This window comes from Narcine bancroftii, chromosome 1 (genome assembly GCF_036971445.1).
Source record: "Narcine bancroftii isolate sNarBan1 chromosome 1, sNarBan1.hap1, whole genome shotgun sequence".
In the NCBI taxonomy this organism is placed as follows: domain Eukaryota; kingdom Metazoa; phylum Chordata; class Chondrichthyes; order Torpediniformes; family Narcinidae; genus Narcine; species Narcine bancroftii.
Genome location: NC_091469.1, coordinates 46,190,022 through 46,209,502, shown reverse-complemented (window position 1 = coordinate 46,209,502; position 19,481 = coordinate 46,190,022). Strand labels below are relative to the sequence as shown.

At 48.6% G+C, this 19,481-nt stretch overlaps 1 protein-coding gene across 1 annotated transcript; it reads right to left on the bottom strand.

Annotated features, from left to right (window-relative positions):
* Positions 1 to 10,528: 10,528 nt before the first annotated feature.
* Positions 10,529 to 17,204, bottom strand: LOC138760620 (collagen alpha-4(IV) chain-like). Its single transcript, XM_069931829.1, has 3 exons — positions 17,193 to 17,204; positions 15,248 to 17,041; positions 10,529 to 10,942 (listed from the first exon to the last, which is right to left on the bottom strand). Exons 1-3 carry the CDS (start codon positions 17,202 to 17,204, stop codon positions 10,529 to 10,531), a joined length of 2,220 nt encoding a protein of 739 aa, XP_069787930.1.
* Between the last annotated feature and the right edge of the window lie 2,277 nt (positions 17,205 to 19,481).

Genomic DNA, 19,481 nt, shown 5'->3' with positions numbered 1-19,481 from the left:
CAAATAGCACCTTTGGAAGACTACACAAAAGAGTCTGGAAAAACAACCAACTGAAAAACCTCACAAAGATTAGTGTATACAGAGCCATTGTCATAACCACACTCCTGTTCGGCTCCGAATCATGGGTCCTCTACCGGCATCACCTACGGCTGCTAGAATGCTTCCACCAGCATTGTCTCCACTCCATCCTCAACATTCATTGGAGCGACTTCATCTCCAACATCGAAGTACTCGAGATGGCAGAGGCCGACAGCATCGAATCCACACTGCTGAAGATCAAACTGTGCTAGGTAGGTCACGTCTCCAGAATGGAGGACCATCGCCTTCCCAAGATCGTGTTATATGGCGAGCTCTCCACTGGCCACCGAGACAGAGGTGCACCAAAGAAGAGATACAAGGACTGCCTAAAGAAATCTCTTGGTGCCTGCCACATTGACCACCGCCAATGGGCTGATATCGCCTCAAACCGTGCATCTTGGCACCTCACAGTTCGGTGGGCAGCAACCTCCTTTGAAGAAGACCGCAGAGCCCACCTCACTGACTAAAGACAAAGGAGGAAAAACCCAACACCCAACCCCAACCAACCAATTTTCCCTTGCAACCGCTGCAACCGTGTCTGCCTGTCCCGCATCGGACTTGTCAGCCACAAACGAGCCTGCGGCTGACTGGGACATTACCCCTCCATAAATCTTCGTCCGCGAAGCCAAGCCAAAGAGACAAGAAAGATTAAGTAACCATTCCTTTGAGGGTATTTTTTACAAGCTAAGGTGTTGCAGTCAGTGTTTGCTCATTTCTTAAGGCAAGAAAAGGGTTATCATTGATTGGCTTTCTATAAGTGCATGACATAATTAAAAGATATGAATTTGTGGCATGACATAATTAAGAAAGATAGATTTGTGGCAGACGTGAGAACAATAGTTCAAAAAGGTCCTTTAAGACAGTGCAAAACTGTTGGCCTGGCATATGTAAATGATGCTTCCCCAGGGATCTCATATTCATTATCTTTAACAGGGTTAGCTAAATTCCAGAGACTGAATCAAAGCCTTTGTAGACCCATTGTTCTGCAGGCTTTTGATGTTTCCACATTCTGCTTGACAAGCTTGTAGTGTGCAGAGGACCAGGAATGGCTTTGTGGAAGAGGTGACAATGGATGATTGTCTGGAATGTTGTTAGTTGCAGCTAAGCTGACTGGGAGGGGGTTCCAATACCCATTTCTCAATAAGTCACAGCAATCATTCAAAATATATAAAGTTATATATTTTAACTTGTTACACTTCTACACAGCACATTCATTTCATGACATTGTCAGCCAATACTACAAAAGGGCCTCTTATTGATGTGGACTGATCTATATTCCAAATTTGCAAGTTATAATATTTTTGAATGATAAATATTCTGGACCCTAGTCTACTGAAATGAATGCAACAGATATCTCTGCACTATTCCAAAAAGAATAATGTTCTACGCTAACATTTTTTAACAGAATATACAACAAATTTTAGTTTGCTATTTGAGAGATGCTGCTGTCCTTGGACATCTAATGAGCGGTTCTGCTCTTCAGAAGTCATCTATTTGTGGGGTTCTGTAAACGCATCGCTCTTGTTTCCATCTTGCTATTCAAACAGCAGAGAAGCAGCCTCAGTTTCTGCTTTATGATTGACAACCTGCTACTTTTCCCATCACAAAGCAATTAAAGCTGAAGAGAAGAAATGGATCCAGGGGAGTGGAGACACAGAGCTGCTCCTCATGGTCCAACTGCCTGGTCTAAATGCTAGCAGTCCCATACGGTCTTTAAGTGGCCTGTTAAAGGAGCAGAAGGTATTTTTAATTAAAATCATGCAGTTGCAGGTTTGCTGCCCAAGATGATAGCGTCTATGCTCAGCAGAGGCAACGATGAGTTGCAGACTCTGAGGATCAGAGGACCGGCACGTGGCATGAAAAATGAGGAATACACTCCCTGTTGAGAGGAGAAGCAAATGAAATGACCCTACAGCATGCTGCATTCGATCAGTGACCTGCAGTCGTGCTATTCACACAAGTTACGGCTGCTGGAGACTGGTTCATGGGAGCCAAGAATCAGTATTGCTTGGACGCTGAAAGCTTCCTGATCACGTTGGAGCTTTGGATATGGAGCTCAAGTTGCCAATGCATTGTACAGAGTTCTGTGCACTTGCAGAGGCTGTGGCGGCACTGAAGGTGAATTCACGGACCCTTGGTCTTTGATGGAATTCTTTGCTTTTCTTTCTTGCTGTAAGGGGGGCTGAGCAATACTACTGGCAACTCTTTGCCTTGCAGCAGGCAAAAGAAAATTTTGTTAATATTACATTTTCTGTATTGTTAGATGTCCATAAGGGAATCTTGAAATCTTAAATTCATTCATTTTCAAAGTCAAATGTTGAAGTTGTGCTTGAACACAGTTCATTTTATGGAGGAACAGGAGTGCTGTGTTTCTCGGCTGTGGGTTTTTTTTCTCTACGGTGAATGTAACAACCCAGGCCATGAGATTGGAAGTTATTTTTGATATCTTAGCCAATATTTGTCTTTCAATCACTCTTACAGAGAGTCAACTCATTGTTTCCTTTCCATTTGCTGGATCAAGCTAAGTCCAGCAAATAAAAGTTAACGGCTGTCTTCATTGCATTAAGAGCCCTATCTGAATTAAGAACATCCTGTGTAATCAGCCAATGATAGTTTAAATAGCTTTCACCTGAATCATCTATTGTGTTTGAGGGTGTAAGGATTAGTTAAGCAATAAGACAGTTGGAAAAGTTGAGAGGGCAACCAGGATAACAAAATAATGAAGCTATATTAAGAGAGTACAAAGTATCCGATAGGGCAATATTTTGCAACATAGACGTTAATTGGGATTAAACACTGCATTTTATTAGGATTCTTTTGTTCTCTCACTTTTATTGCATTATGGTTTGTTGAGGACTCCCTCTTAAAAATGACAGCAATTAATTTATGCAATACCATTCGGAGAAATGGAGTTCTTGGTTAAAGGAATTTCACTAGAGGTCACTCTTGGTCTGAATGAGGAATGAAAGTAGAGATTCTTCAAGCATGGAACACTTCAGGGGAGAGTGACGAGTGCAAGATAGATAAAATGGGTTTACCGCAGAGAAGGTATAAAAAACATCTATATTTCTCTGGATCATGGCAAGGGTAGAGACATAGAGTCGGACTCAGTTATAGAATAGCGATAGTCGTAGACAGCACAAAAACAGCCTTCAGCTCAACTCATCCGTGCCGACGGAGCTGGCCACCTGGAACTCCTGACGGGCTCTGATTCTGTACTGTAAAGCACCCTGAACCTTTGTTAGAAGTGGATGTATAGTACTCACATCTACCCAGCAATAAAAAAAATTGTGTTCAATTTTCATTGGCACTACCAAGCATATCTGAATTAAGGGAGTAAGTAATCAAGACTATAATTGTCTGCAAACTCAAGAATTTTAAAGAGATTAATTTATTTTCACTTCCTGTTTCAGACATTTCAACCTTTTGACCCAAGTAACCCCCTCCCCAAACAGGTTGAAGCAGGGCAGAACAACTGCTTGTATCGCCAATCAACTAGTAAAATTAAAAACATAGAACAGTGCAGCAAACTCCAAGTGTTTCAGCCTACAAAGTTGCGCTGGTCTAAATAAACAATGACCAATCTAACTCTTCCCTCACTTGCAATCCATATGGCCCATCCCATTTTTCTTGCATTCATGTGCCTTTCTGAGTCTTTTAAATGTCCTTATTTGTATCAATCTCAACCAATTCCCTGGCAATATATTCCAGGTACCCACTCCTCTCTGTGTTTAAGAAAAAAAACATCTCTGACATATCCTCTAAACTTCCTCCACGCTGGTGGGAAAGATTACTTGAGCTGTTGGGGAGGGTTTAAACTAGTTTAGCTGCGGGGTGGGAATCAAAATGTGAGTGGAAGGGTAGAAGGATGAAAACATGATCTGAGTTGGTGAGGAAGGACAGGCAGGGGACAAAACATAAATGTAGCCAGTTAGAGCAGTTGAAATGTGTCTATTTTAACTCTAGGAGTATTAGGAGTAAAGGAAATTAAATTAGAACATGGATCAGTAAGTGGAACTATGATGTTATATGGCTGTTACTAAAACTTGGGTGGAGGAAGGGCAGGATTGGCTGATGCAGGTATCGGGGTTTAGGGGTTTTAAAAGCAATAGGACAGGAGGTAGAAAAGGGGGTGGGGGTAGCATTACTGGTCAGGGACAGTATCACAGCCTTAGAAAGGGAGGATGCTGTCGAGGGACTGTCCACTGAGTCAGTGTCAGTGGAAGTCAGAAATAGGAAGGGAGCTATCACTGTGCTGGGAGTAGTCTATAGACCCCCAAATAGCCCTCAGGACACAGAGGACCAGATAGCATGCAGACTTTGGAAATGTTATACTTATGGGTGACTTCAACTTCCCTAATATTGACTGGCACCTACTGACTGCAAGAGGAATAGTTGGAGCTGGATTTGTCAAGAGTATTCAAGAAGGATTCCTGACAGAATGTGGACCAGCCAGTGAGAGGAGAGACCATACTGGATCTAGTTCTGGGTAATGAACCTGTTCAGGTGGTGGACCTCTCGGTGGGGGGGGCATTTTGGTGAGAGTTACCACAGCTCTCTTAGCTTCAACATAGCTATGAGAAAGGATAAAAACGGACAAAATAGGGAAGGCCTAATAATTGAAGAGATGAGGCAGGAACAAGCGAGAGTAAATTAGAAACCAATATACAAGAGTGAAAGCACAGAAGTAACGTGGAGTAAGTTTAGGGACCATTTGTGCTGGGTTCAGGAAATATTTGTCCCATTGGGACAAGGAAAAGATGGTAGAAATAGGGAACCGTAGCTGTCAAAACAGATGAAGCAACTAGACAAGAGGAAGAAGTAAACAGGAAGGGCTCATGAGAAATATGTGGTGACCAGAAAGGACATCGGAGAACTCGAAGGGGGCATGAGAAGGTGTTCTTTGCGCATGTGAAGAACAGAAGGATGACAATAATGAAAATGGGGCTGATAAAGGAGCCAACACGTGCCTGGAGGTTGAGGAGGTCCTAAACGAATACTTTGCGCCAGTATCCACAAGAGAAAAGGGCTTGACCAGAGTGAGGTTGAAATAGAACAGGCCTGTGTGCTGGTCGATGTGGAGATTATGGAACAGGAAGTGTTGGATCTTTTTAAAAACATTAAAATTGATAAGTCCCTGGGGCCAGATGCTATATACCCCAGATTGCTGTTGGAAGTGAGAAAAGAGATAGCTGGGCAGTAGCTATGATTTTTTAATCCTCTTTGACTGCAGGGGAGGTGCTGGAAGTTGGAGAATAGCAAATGTAGTCTCATTGTTAAAAAAGGTTATAGGGAGAATCCTGGGAATTATAGACCAGTAAGTCTTACATCAGTGGTGTGTAAACTAATGGAGAGGATTGTTAAGGATAAGGATCTATGAGTATTTGGAGAAGTACAGTCTACTCAAGGATAGAAAGCTTTGTGAAGGGAAAATCATGCCTCAAGAGCCTAATTTAGCTTTTTGAGGAGGTAACAAAAGAAATTGATGAGGATATGGCAGTAGATATGGTCTGCATTGATTTTAGCAAGGCATTTTGCAAGGTCCCCCACAAGAGACTCATCCAGAAAGTCATAAGGCATGAGATCAGTGGAACCTTGGTTGTGTGGATAAAAAATTGGCTTGCGGGAAGAGAGTAGGGAGTAGTAGTGGAAGGAAAAGTATTCTTCCTCGAGATTGGTGACTAGTGGCGTGCAGCAAGGATCTGTTCTGGGATCCCTGCTCTTTGTGATTTTTATAAATGGCCTGGATGAAGAGACAGAAGGATGTATCAGTAACTTTGCGGATGACACGAAGGTTGGAGGAGTTGTGGATGGAGCTGGAAATTGTTGAAGGTTACAAGTGGATATAAACAGGATGCAGAGTTGGGCAGAAAAGTGGCAGATGGAGTTCAATCTGGATAAGTGTGAGGTGATGCATTTTGGAAGGACAAACCAGAAGGACGAGTACAGGGTTAATGGTCGGTTACTTAAGAGTGTGGATGAACAGAGGAACCTTGGGGTTTAAATCCATACATTCTTCAAGGTTAATAGGATAGTTAACAAAGCCTATGGGATGCTGGGCTTCATTAATAGGGGTATTGAGATCAGGCATAGAGGTCATGATGCAACTCTGCAAATCTCTAGTAAGTTCAGTTCTGGTCACCTCATTATAGGAAGGATGTGGAAGCTATGGCGAGGATGCAGAGGAGATTTATCAGTATGTTGCCTAGATTGGAAAACAAGTCATGAGGCAAGGTTAGCAGAGCTAGGACTTGTCTCATTGGAGCATAGGATGAGAGGAGACTTGAGAAGCATAGATAGGATGGACAGCCAACGTCTTTTTCCCAGGGCAGGAATAGCAAGCACCAAAGGACATGAGTACAAAGTGAAGGGAGGGAAGTTTAGGGGAGACATCAAGGGTATGTTTGTTACCCAGAGAATTGTGGATGCCTAGAATTCCTTGACAGGGAAAATAGTGGAGACTGAAATATTCGGGGCATTTAAGAGACTCCTAGACAGGCACATGGATGGGAAAAAAAATTAGGGTTATGGTTTAGGGAGGGTTTCATTTTTTTTAAGGAGTTTATGGGTTGGCACAACATCAAGAGCTAAAGAGCCTGTACTGTACTGTTCTATGTATGATTACTGCACAGCTTGCACTTAAAACAATGGTGATAGTGAAACAGTGTTTTGATTTGGATATTGACTGAAGAAGCAAGATAGACCCAGAGATTGGGGCATCTGCACTGGTGATATTCAAAGTAGCAGTATTGGATCTTTTATATCCACCTTAGCCTAAATGTTGTAAAAACACAAAATGCGGGAGAAGCTCACCAGGTCAAACAGTGCCCTTTGTGTAGCAAAGGCAAAGATGCATCACCAATGTTTCAGGCTTGAGCCCTTCATCAAAATAGAAAATACCGGCTGGCATCCAAACAAAAGATTGAGGGGGTGACAAAGGCAGGAGATGATAGGTGGAAAAAGAAGAGAGGGGACAGCAGCAATGAGGGGGAGGAGGGATGCCTGGGTGGGTGGAAGAAAACTGGAAAGACAGGAAAGGGGGAAGGGAAAGAAAAGGCGAGCTGGTCTAGTGGAAAGCAGAAAAGTCGATGTTAATGTCATCTGGCTGGAGAGCGCCCATACAAAAAATAGTGTTGTTCCTCCAATCTGTGGGTGGTCTGGGTGTGATAGTACACAAGGCCATGGACAGAAATGTGAGTGTGGGAGTGTGACTCAGAATTGAAATGGTTGGCTACTGGGAGGTCGCTGTTGTTGTGAGCGGAAAGGAGGTGCACAGCTAAGCGATCTGTACCCAATCCTCAAAAGACGGCAGTTCCCCTTCTTTGCAAAACACCTTGAAACCCACCCATTTAACTAAACTGGTACAATAAAATCCCTGGTATCCAGAATTCAAGCAAACAACAAGTTGAGGAAAATAAATAAAAGAAAATGAAAATAAAATAATAGATAAAAAAATATGCAAGTTTAAAATTGTAAATGTTCTCTGAAGTAACATATAAACATTTGGTGAAGATAAGAGTAAATATTCAGCCAGCGGAGTGCCTCGGTTGTCTTTTACTTGTAGCAGTTGTATGGATAAAGCTTGACTAATCTTGTGTTTGAATAAAATGGCGACACCCAGGATAAAGAGCTCGTTGATGCCACTCACCTTTGGGGTGATTCTCTCAAGGTGTCGTCTCCTCCTTGATCAAGTAGCCCCGATCAAAGGCTTTATTTGTAAACTTGTAGGAGGGGGGTTAATTATCTATAATAGTCTTTTGGGTGGCTCTGTGAGGGGCAGGAACCTGCAGATGCAGCCATGGTTAACTATTTTTTAAAGAATGGGACTGAAAATAAAGTAAAATGCTTTAAGGTTTAAAGTGGTTTGTTCAGTGTAAGTGCAGTATACCGTATATATGTGTGCAATAGCCAATACCATGAAAAAGTAGACCCCTATTTTTGACCACAAAATCAGGATATTCCATATATCACATGTAAATGTTGATTCGCCCTATATTTGGCCTCGGCTGCCCGTCCACTGGAGCTTCCAATGCCCTGACTGTGGACTCTTACCTAGGCCCTAGCTGTCTCCCCATCCGAGCTTCCAACGCCCCGACTACCCAGCCATCCTAGCTCCCAAGGCCCCAACTGTCTGGTCCCGGTCACCTGCCCATGTATCAGAAATTCTGATGCCTCGAATGGGGGATCTTGCCACCCTGCCCCAGCCATCCACCAGCCCATCCAAGCTCCAAGAGCTTTGAAAGATGCAGACACTTAAGGCAGTTAAAAGGAGTATGCATGTAATAATTGACCCCCCCCCCTCCTAAATTTTACCAGCAGAAGGATCATTAAGTTTTTTTTTGGGTGGCATGGATAGAGTAGCAGTTAGCGCAAAGCTGTTTCAGTGCCAGTGACCAGAGTTCAAATCTGGTGCTGTTTGTAAGGAGTTTGTACATTCTGTCTGTGTGGGTTTCCTCTGGATGCTCTGGTTTCCTCCTATCATTGAAAAATGTAGGTCATTTTGGTGTAATTGGGCAGCACGGCTCGTGGGCTAAAAAGGCCTATTACCATACTGTATGTCTAAATAAAAAATATTGATCCACAAAATTTGACTATTACAAATAGTACTCGACTTTAGGCCTTTGTGAGTTACGTTCACCTCCTTGTAACATACAACCGAAATGTTTTATAAAAATATTAAAACTACTGTTCAAGTACATATTTTGTATCAAAAGTACTGTATACAGTGGTCCCTGCTCCCTGTCGGCAGCCCAAAGTCTCCATTCCCCAGCGGCAGCCTGAGGTCCCTTTTCCCAGCAGCAGCCAAGGTTTCCGTTCCAGCCCAAGGTCCCCGCTCCCCATAGCAGCCTGAAGTCCCCATTAAAGGTTAATTTGTTGAACGTTGCATGACCTCGGCATGCACAGTGGAGTGAATCTGACTTACAACCAATCCAAGCTACAACCAATCCTTCGGTCCCCATTACTGTCGTAAGTCGGGGACTACCTGTACATGTAGACGGTAGGATTTTTGTCTTTTTAAATGTTTTTTTCTTAATGCAGCTGAATGAATTAGACATTATAAGAGTAAGTATCAAGCAAATGGAATCATTCTAGCATTTACCAATCTCCCATAGGTGCTGGATTACAATTTACTGTAATTGGCCTGATGTAATGTCTCTTTCATTCACGAAGTATTTATTTTAATGCATGATACATTCCTGTACACTACAGAAAAGCAGATTTTGAACGTGAAATGTTAATTCTATCTGCACAGCTGAGTATTTCCAGAATTTCATGTTTTAGTTATTGTAATGGTCTTATTGAAGGACATCCAGTGAAGAACCTGGCAGAGGCAGCTGGTCAGAGAGCAGGGTGCTGGAGGGAAAGTTAGCAGCAGGTTTCTCCTGAAAGCTTTTCTTCATTTTTCATCCCACTCCATTTTATGGATTACTAAGAAAAATCTAGCATAGACAGAAGTAAAATCCAGTAGAGAACCAAACTCATAAACACATTATTAAACATAAACACACTTTCAACACAAATTATAGAGAAGAACTAAGAATGCCAAAAAAAAGTCAAATTAAGGTAACTTAAAATTGAAATGCATACTTTATGGAGGTAAAAATGTGGTCAGGTAATCTTAGAGGCAGCACAGGAGCTTGCACTCAGAAATCCGAAGGTAAGTGAAGAGGTAAAATCTGAAAAGCATTTGGTTTGAAAATGCACAAAGTGCAAAAGTCATCCTACTCTATAAATCACGAGTTAGCCCTCAGCAGAATATTTTATCAAATTCTGTATAGCACACTTTCAGAAGGATGTTTTGGCCTTGTAGATGAAACTGAAGATTGGTACCTGTAGCAAAAGTTAAAATCTTCCATTTTGTGGAGAAGCCAGAGAAACAGAGCAGTTGGGTATCCTTGGAACAAAGCAGGTTAATATAAAGGCCATTCAAAATCATTGACAATGAAGTAAACATCATGTGACTCCAGTTTAATGCCTTTCCCAGTGAGGCATGAAATAACAGGGCAGAATTCAGTGAAATATTTGTGATTTCAGCAAGGCACTTGTGCTGGCTCCATCTCCTTCACCGTGCAATGTTTATGGTTAAACTGATGCCACCTTCCTAGATAGTCAATTTTGTTCTAGGAAATACTGGTTTTAAAAATTGAGGGACAATATTGATGCATGATCAATTGCACAAAGACTGAGGGTTTTTATTAGCAGTGGTAGACAGCTGGCTCACACTGACCCGGACTCGAACTGGGGGCAGGCTTGTGGCATGACAGCCTTTATGGGGGAGAAGAGGGGAGGAGTCACAAGGTGGCCAGTGAGAGCTGGGTCAAACATAAAAAGGTCATATCATTTACATATACGATAGTGATTTCACCACATTCACCCCCCCTCCTCTTTTAAAAAGAAGTCCCAGGAAAGGGTTGGGGGAGGTGTGATGCGGTCAGCCAACCTCATAAGTTCAGTCTGTCCGGCGGCCTCCTTTGACGTCTGGGGGTCCGTGGCAGCCTCCGTCGGCTCTAGCTGATCCATCTCGGTTGGCCCGGCTGGGGTACTTGGTTGAGCTGGGAGGATGGGTATGTAGGTTGTCGAATTGGCAGGGGTGGTTGGGGTAGGGAAATGAAGCCCTGGAAAGCTTGGGGGTACCTGTTGGCTGGTTGGGGTGAGGGGGTGGTCCAGATGCTCCCGCGTGTTCCAGGTCCCAGATGGTTACTGTGTCTTCACATTCGTCCGGGAATGCCATGTAGGCGTACTGTGGGTTTGCGTGGAGGTGCTGGATCCTGTCGACCAGAGAGTCAGACTTGTGGGTCTGCAGATTAGGACTGGCCTGGGGAACGTCAGCCAGGTAAGTAAGGTGGTTCCCAACACCGATCTCCTGGGGAATGTAAAGAGTTTTTCATGAGGTGTCTCATTGGTGGCCATACACAGGAGGGACCAGATAGCGTGGAGTGCCTCTGGGAGGACCTTTTGCCAGTGGGGGATGGGAAGGCCATTGAACTTTAAGGCCAGTAATACTGCCTTCCAAGCTGTGGCATTCTCCCACTCCACCTGGCCATTCCCTTTGGGGTTATAGCTGGTGGTCCAGCTAGAGGTGATGCCCTTGGACAGTAAATAGTGATGCATAAAAGTGGTGAACAGATTGTTCAGTGCCTTTATAATGGTAGCCGCAGTTGTGTCCGGGCAGGGGATGGCAAAAGGGAACCATGAATACTCATTGATGATGTTGATGAAGTACACGTGGTTCGTGGAAGGCAGGGATCCTTTGAAGTCCATGCTTAGACATTCAAAGGGGTGAATGGCCTTGATCAGGTGTGACCGGTCAGGCTGGTAAAAGTGCAGTTTGCACTCTGCGCAGACCCAGCAATTTTTGGTCAGCGACCTGATGTCCTCTATGGAGTGGGGGAGGTTACAGGCCTTGATGAAATGAAAAAAAAACGGGTAATTCCTGGGAGGCAGAGGCAGTCATGGAGTGCCTGCAACTGGTCCATCTGTGCACTGGCACAAGTCCCCCGAGACAGGACATCTGAAGGCTCGTTGAGCTTCTGGGCCAGTACAGGCTTTCATAATTGTAGGAGGAGAGCTCAATTCTCCACCTCAGGATTTTATCATTTTTGATTTTGCCCTGCAGCTGATTATTAAATATGAAGGCAACTATCCATTGGTCAGTCAGCAGGGTAAAATGCTTACCAGCGAGTTTCAGATCTCAGGGCCCTGGAAGGTATGCAAAAAGAATGCCACAGTCCTGCCTGGTTAAGTGTGGTGGCCAGGGCAAAGTCGAATGCATCACTCTCCACGTGGAACAGGATGGACTTGCCCACTGCATGCATCGTGACTTTTGCAATGTCAGCTTTGATCCGGTCGAATGTCTTGTGGGCTTCTGTCGACGGGGAAAACGGTGATCCTGATGAGGGGTCGGGCCTTCTCCGCATAGCTGGGGACCCACTGAGCGTAATAAGAGAAACACCCCAGGCACTTTCTCAGGGCCTTGAGGCAGTGGGGGAGTGGAAGTTCTAATGGGCACATGCGGTCAGGGTCTGACTTGATGACTCCATTCTCCACAACGCAGCCTAGTATAGCCAGGTGATGTGTGCTGAAGATGCACTTCCTTGTGTTGTACATCAGGTTGAGGCATTTCGCGGTGTGGAGTTTTTGAAGATTCTTATCATGGTCCTGCTGATCATGGCCGCAGATAGTAACATTGTCGAGATATGGGAAAGTGGCTTGCAGCCAGTGTTCGTCTACCATCCAATCCATCTCCCTTTAAAAAAACAGACATCCCATTTGTGACTCCAAAAAGAACTCTCAGGAAGTGGTATAGTCGACCATCTGCTTCGAAGGCTATATACTGGTGGACTTTGGGGCAAATGGGGAGCTGGCGACATGCAGACTAAGGTCTGTGGTCGAGAACACCCTGTATCGTGTGATCTGGTTCACCATATCAGCTATGCGGGGCAGGGGTTATGCATCAAGCCAGGTGAACCAGTTGATGGTTTGGGAGTAATCTATGACCATCTGGTGTTTCTCCTCTTCACCACCACTACCTGAGCTCTCCAAGGGCTTGTACTCTGCTCTAACACCTCCTCAGCAAGGAGGCATCTCACCTCTAACTTAATAAATGCCTTGACCCCAGCGCTGTATCAGCGATAGGCTTTCAGTCGGGTAAGATTGGTGAACAGGAGCTGGGGGTGGGGGGGGATGGATCCAAAGTGTGGAGAGGCTGCAGTGATTGGTTTGAGGCTGCTGGTTGCCCACGTAATGAGGGGGGTGGTCAGGCAGTTTATAAACTGCTCATTATAGACTGAGGGAGGGTGGGGCCCATCGTATTCCATGGTGATGCTTTTTAAGTTGCACTGGATGTCTAATCCCAGAGCTGTGGCAGTACTAGGAACCTAAAGTTACGTTATACCATGCCCTAGACAGTCAGTGTTACTGTACAACAGCCACACACTTTTGCAGAGTGGGATTGGGACACTAGGTGCTTTCAAGCAGCCTTGTAAAATGGGGTTAACTGGGCAATTTGCCCAGTTAGTGCCCCACTCAAAGCAGCTTGAAAGGGTCCAACCTGGTTAATGTTGTCCAAAGTCAACTGGGTCCCTACCCTACCTCAGAGGTAATCAGGGAACCCAGTTAAACTTACCCAGGATGCATCCACTGGTGGCTTGAACAGCAAAATGGCTGACCCAGTTACTCCTGTGAAGTCAGCGCTTACGTGTTGGTATCAAACGGAAAGCACTGCTGAAGTTTCTGCTGTGATCAGGCGAGAGAGAGGTAGCTGTTGGGGCCCAGGATGAAGAAGGGGGGGTGGGGGGAAGTAGGTCGCTGCTGCAAGGGGGAGAGAGACAAGGGCCACAATTGGGGGGAATGAGATCGCTGCCATGGGGGAGATGTCAATGTTGCAGAGGGTGCCACAAGCAAAGGGAGAAGGGTCAGCTGCTGCGGGAGAGAGAGGAGAGGAGAAGGTTCAGCTGCCGTAGAAAGGGAGGAGTCGGCTACCATGCGGGGAGAGAGGAGAGGGGTGCTGTAGTGGGAATGCGATTAATGGTGGGAGGGAAACTGACAGCTGGTGGGGGTGTCGTGGGAGACTAGTTTGCATGACACGTCTCTTACTGTGTCATCGTGGGGGTGGGATCCCCCTTAAATTGCCATGTTGGCGATATCCCCCTTAAAGTGCCGGGTTGGCGATATCCCCCTCGAACCGCCGGGTTGGCGATATCCCCCTCAAAGTGCCGGGTTGGCGATATCCCCCTCGAACCGCCGGGTTGGCGATATCCCCCTCGAACCGCCGGGTTGGCGATATCCCCCTCGAACCGCCGGGTTGGCGATATCCCCCTCGAACCGCCGGGTTGGCGATATCCCCCTCGAACCGCCGGGTTGGCGATATCCCCCTCGAACCGCCGGGTTGGCGATATCCCCCTCGAACCGCCGGGTTGGCGATATCCCCCTCGAACCGCCGGGTTGGCGATATCCCCCTCGAACCGCCGGGTTGGCGATATCCCCCTCGAACCGCCGGGTTGGCGATATCCCCCTCGAACCGCCGGGTTGGCGATATCCCCCTCGAACCGCCGGGTTGGCGATATCCCCCTCGAACCGCCGGGTTGGCGATATCCCCCTCGAACCGCCGGGTTGGCGATATCCCCCTCGAACCGCCGGGTTGGCGATATCCCCCTCGAACCGCCGGGTTGGCGATATCCCCCTCGAACCGCCGGGTTGGCGATATCCCCCTCGAACCGCCGGGTTGGCGATATCCCCCTCGAACCGCCGGGTTGGCGATATCCCCCTCGAACCGCCGGGTTGGCGATATCCCCCTCGAACCGCCGGGTTGGCGATATCCCCCTCGAACCGCCGGGTTGGCGATATCCCCCTCGAACCGCCGGGTTGGCGATTTCCCCCTCGAACCGCCGGGTTGGCGATTTCCCCCTCGAACCGCCGGGTTGGCGATTTCCCCCTCGAACCGCCGGGTTGGCGATTTCCCCCTCGAACCGCCGGGTTGGCGATTTCCCCCTCGAACCGCCGGGTTGGCGATTTCCCCCTCGAACCGCCGGGTTGGCGATTTCCCCCTCGAACCGCCGGGTTGGCGATTTCCCCCTCGAACCGCCGGGTTGGCGATTTCCCCCTCGAACCGCCGGGTTGGCGATTTCCCCCTCGAACCGCCGGGTTGGCGATTTCCCCCTCGAACCGCCGGGTTGGCGATTTCCCCCTCGAACCGCCGGGTTGGCGATTTCCCCCTCGAACCGCCGGGTTGGCGATTTCCCCCTCGAACCGCCGGGTTGGCGATTTCCCCCTCGAACCGCCGGGTTGGCGATTTCCCCCTCGAACCGCCGGGTTGGCGATTTCCCCCTCGAACCGCCGGGTTGGCGATTTCCCCCTCGAACCGCCGGGTTGGCGATTTCCCCCTCGAACCGCCGGGTTGGCGATTTCCCCCTCGAACCGCCGGGTTGGCGATTTCCCCCTCGAACCGCCGGGTTGGCGATTTCCCCCTCGAACCGCCGGGTTGGCGATTTCCCCCTCGAACCGCCGGGTTGGCGATTTCCCCCTCGAACCGCCGGGTTGGCGATTTCCCCCTCGAACCGCCGGGTTGGCGATTTCCCCCTCGAACCGCCGGGTTGGCGATTTCCCCCTCGAACCGCCGGGTTGGCGATTTCCCCCTCGAACCGCCGGGTTGGCGATTTCCCCCTCGAACCGCCGGGTTGGCGATTTCCCCCTCGAACCGCCGGGTTGGCGATTTCCCCCTCGAACCGCCGGGTTGGCGATTTCCCCCTCGAACCGCCGGGTTGGCGATGTCCCCCTCGAACCGCCGGGTTGGCGATGTCCCCCTCGAACCGCCGGGTTGGCGATGTCCCCCTCGAACCGCCGGGTTGGCGATGTCCCCCTCGAACCGCCGGGTTGGCGATGTCCCCCTCGAACCGCCGGGTTGGCGATGTCCCCCTCGAACCGCCGGGTTGGCGATGTCCCCCTCGAACCGCCGGGTTGGCGATGTCCCCCTCGAACCGCCGGGTTGGCGATGTCCCCCTCGAACCGCCGGGTTGGCGATGTCCCCCTCGAACCGCCGGGTTGGCGATGTCCCCCTCGAACCGCCGGGTTGGCGATGTCCCCCTCGAACCGCCGGGTTGGCGATGTCCCCCTCGAACCGCCGGGTTGGCGATGTCCCCCTCGAACCGCCGGGTTGGCGATGTCCCCCTCGAACCGCCGGGTTGGCGATGTCCCCCTCGAACCGCCGGGTTGGCGATGTCCCCCTCGAACCGCCGGGTTGGCGATGTCCCCCTCGAACCGCCGGGTTGGCGATGTCCCCCTCGAACCGCCGGGTTGGCGATGTCCCCCTCGAACCGCCGGGTTGCCGATGTCCCCCTCGAACCGCCGGGTTGCCGATGTCCCCCTCGAACCGCCGGGTTGCCGATGTCCCCCTCGAACCGCCGGGTTGCCGATGTCCCCCTCGAACCGCCGGGTTGCCGATGTCCCCCTCGAACCGCCGGGTTGCCGATGTCCCCCTCGAACCGCCGGGTTGCCGATGTCCCCCTCGAACCGCCGGGTTGCCGATGTCCCCCTCGAACCGCCGGGTTGCCGATGTCCCCCTCGAATCGCCGGGTTGCCGATGTCCCCCTCGAATCGCCGGGTTGCCGATGTCCCCCTCGAATCGCCGGGTTGCCGATGTCCCCCTCGAATCGCCGGGTTGCCGATGTCCCCCTCGAATCGCCGGGTTGCCGATGTCCCCCTCGAATCGCCGGGTTGCCGATGTCCCCCTCGAATCGCCGGGTTGCCGATGTCCCCCTCGAATCGCCGGGTTGCCGATGTCCCCCTCGAATCGCCGGGTTGCCGATGTCCCCCTCGAATCGCCGGGTTGCCGATGTCCCCCTCGAATCGCCGGGTTGCCGATGTCCCCCTCGAATCGCCGGGTTGCCGATGTCCCCCTCGAATCGCCGGGTTGCCGATGTCCCCCTCGAATCGCCGGGTTGCCGATGTCCCCCTCGAATCGCCGGGTTGCCGATGTCCCCCTCGAATCGCCGGGTTGCCGATGTCCCCCTCGAATCGCCGGGTTGCCGATGTCCCCCTCGAATCGCCGGGTTGCCGATGTCCCCCTCGAATCGCCGGGTTGCCGATGTCCCCCTCGAATCGCCGGGTTGCCGATGTCCCCCTCGAATCGCCGGGTTGCCGATGTCCCCCTCGAATCGCCGGGTTGCCGATGTCCCCCTCGAATCGCCGGGTTGCCGATGTCCCCCTCGAATCGCCGGGTTGCCGATGTCCCCCTCGAATCGCCGGGTTGCCGATGTCCCCCTCGAATCGCCGGGTTGCCGATGTCCCCCTCGAATCGCCGGGTTGCCGATGTCCCCCTCGAATCGCCGGGTTGCCGATGTCCCCCTCGAATCGCCGGGTTGCCGATGTCCCCCTCGAATCGCCGGGTTGCCGATTTACTGGGGCTATCCCCCCTCAGCTTAAAAGGTGCTGGAGGCACTTTTGCCACACTAATCGCACCTGGGTCCTAGGAGAGCTACTCGGGTGCTGCAGCGTAAAAGCACCTATTGTGTTCTGTGGGCTTCACCCCAAGGGAGTAGGGCTGTACAGTGTTTGAGTGAATAAAGCTCTCAGTGCTTCCACTGTCAAATAGGCAAATGTTGGGGGGGTCAATTTACCTGGAAGTCCATCACGCCCCTAGGGTGTTGATGTGGTCTGTGTTGATTCAGGGTTACCGACATCAGCTCATCATCTAAGGAGTTCCATTGACTACTGGCGGGCTGGTAAGATGACAGTCGAAATGGTGGCCCTCATGGTGCTTACGCAGCCCCATCATCCTTTGCCAGAAGAGGCAGAAGGGAGAAATGACGTTATCACAGTTGGTGATCTCTCTGGTACATGTGTGTCCCAGGTTCCTGGCCGTGATGATGGAAGTGACTGCATTAAAGATGGCAGCCCTGCTCACACGTGATGCGGCTGGACTTCGGGGTTTGCTTAGACTTCTTCCCACAGACATAGCAGACAGCATCCCTGGTAGGGCAGCGTTTCCTTGGATGCTTGCCCTACCCATAGAAATAACGGCAGCAGAGGTTAGCTCAGGATGAGAGGGGTCTTGCGTTCCTGCCTCCCAAAATGGTGCACCTGTGTTCCCCACGAGGAGGCTCCATGCTCACTGGAGAATGATTCAGTATTGTGGATGGGTACTTCCAGAGTGTTCACCAGTTTGATGATTTGGGGTAGGCTCAGTTGTTTCTGCTCGAGTAGCCTTTGCTTCGTAGCCGGAGCAGATGCCTGTTACACAGCTGCTGATCAAAGATGCCTGTGTGTGCTGTTTTGCACTCACAGCCTGGCAGTTGTAGTCCCTTGCAAGCTACTGGAGGGCCTTAACAAAGTCATTCAACATTTCCCAGAGTTGCTGCCTGTGCGAGTGGAGTACATGCTGTGCATAGACTTTGTTAACCTGTACCTTGTACTGATCTTTCAGAATGTCCATGGTGTCTCCGTATGTCTGGTAGTCCCGGATCATCCAGTAGACTCGGTGCCCTATGTATGAAAATAGCAGATGGAGCTTGTCTTCATCATCCTGGGTCACAGTTGCAGAGGCTGTGAGGAACTTTTCAAAGCAGTGGTGCCAGAGTGTGAATTTGTCAGCTGCTTCTGGTTCTCTCGGGTCAATTTCTAAGCAATCCAACCTCAAGTATTTGTCCATGTTCTGAGGAAAACAAAATCTTGCTAATAAAATTGATGCACGATCAATTGCGCAAAGACTGTATTAGCAAGAGATGGACAGCATCCCTTGTATTGCTAGCTCACACTGACCCGGACTCTAATTGGGGGCAGGATTGTGGCATGACAGCCTTTATGGGGGAGAAAGGAGAGGAGCCACAAGCTGGCCAGTGAGAGCTGGGTCAAACAGAAAAGGTCATGTCATTTACATATACATTAGTGGTCTCACCACAATATATCTCTCTCTCTCTCTCAAAAACATTGTTTCTTAATTACAATCAATCAAATCTTGACTTAAATTGTTTTTGTTCATATTACTGGTTTATGGGCTGTTGTAAGATACAATATGCACATCCTGCACAGAATATGTGAACTGATGAAAGATGCAATAGAGTATACAAATGTTTAACTTGTGCCTGTAACAATATATGTCCTACTCATCTTATTCCTTATAATAATATAATTGGTCAAAAGTTCTCTGGCATTGGGCTTTCTTGATTTGGAACGTTAGAAACTAAAGATTCCAAGCGTGATCAAGAATGAGACTAAATGAACAAATGAGTATTGAGTGATGGATGTCAACTGAATCCTGTCAGACAAAGAAAGTCCACGACACCTGGAGATTCTTTCTCTCTTACCCACATTTATCCTCTCTCTACCTCCTGTTGAACCTTTGATGGATATTAATGCTCCACACTTAATCACAGTTTGCTGTCATTCCCCATGCTCCATTTTTAATGGAGTGAAGCACAAAAGTCTGCAGATGCTGTCATTATAGTTAAAAACAAAAAAAAGGGCTCAGGTGCCGAAACGTTAGTTATGTATCTTTACCTCCTGTGGATGCTGCATGACCTGCAGAGTTCCCCCAGCAATTTTGTTATTACTCCATTTTTATCTTTCAATCTTTTTATTGAGTTTTATAGAATAAAAATATATTGTATAGAGAACACAAGGTTACCAAATATGAAGAATATAAGTACATTTCCAGAGATAAAACAGTAACAATATCCCCCTCCCCTATATAATGTTGTCAGAATGACAGAAAAGAAAAGGAAAAAAAATCCCAAGGAACTCTAATCCCCTAACCAAAAAAAAACTGGGATGTTTTGACATAAAATTGGTGAGTTCTGCTGAATCTACAAAACATTACTAACTGAAGTAAAACCATATACATAAATACATTCAATGATGAAGACAAACACATTCAATGAGCATGAAAAAAGTCCATAAAAGGACTCCAA

Excerpts from the sequence above, each read along its gene's own strand:
- LOC138760620 (XM_069931829.1), bottom strand. Across the intron at positions 10,943-15,247 it reads GGGAAATCGCCAACCCGGCG|GAGATCGGTGTTGGGAACCA; the intron begins GTTCGAGGGGGA and ends TACATTCCCCAG.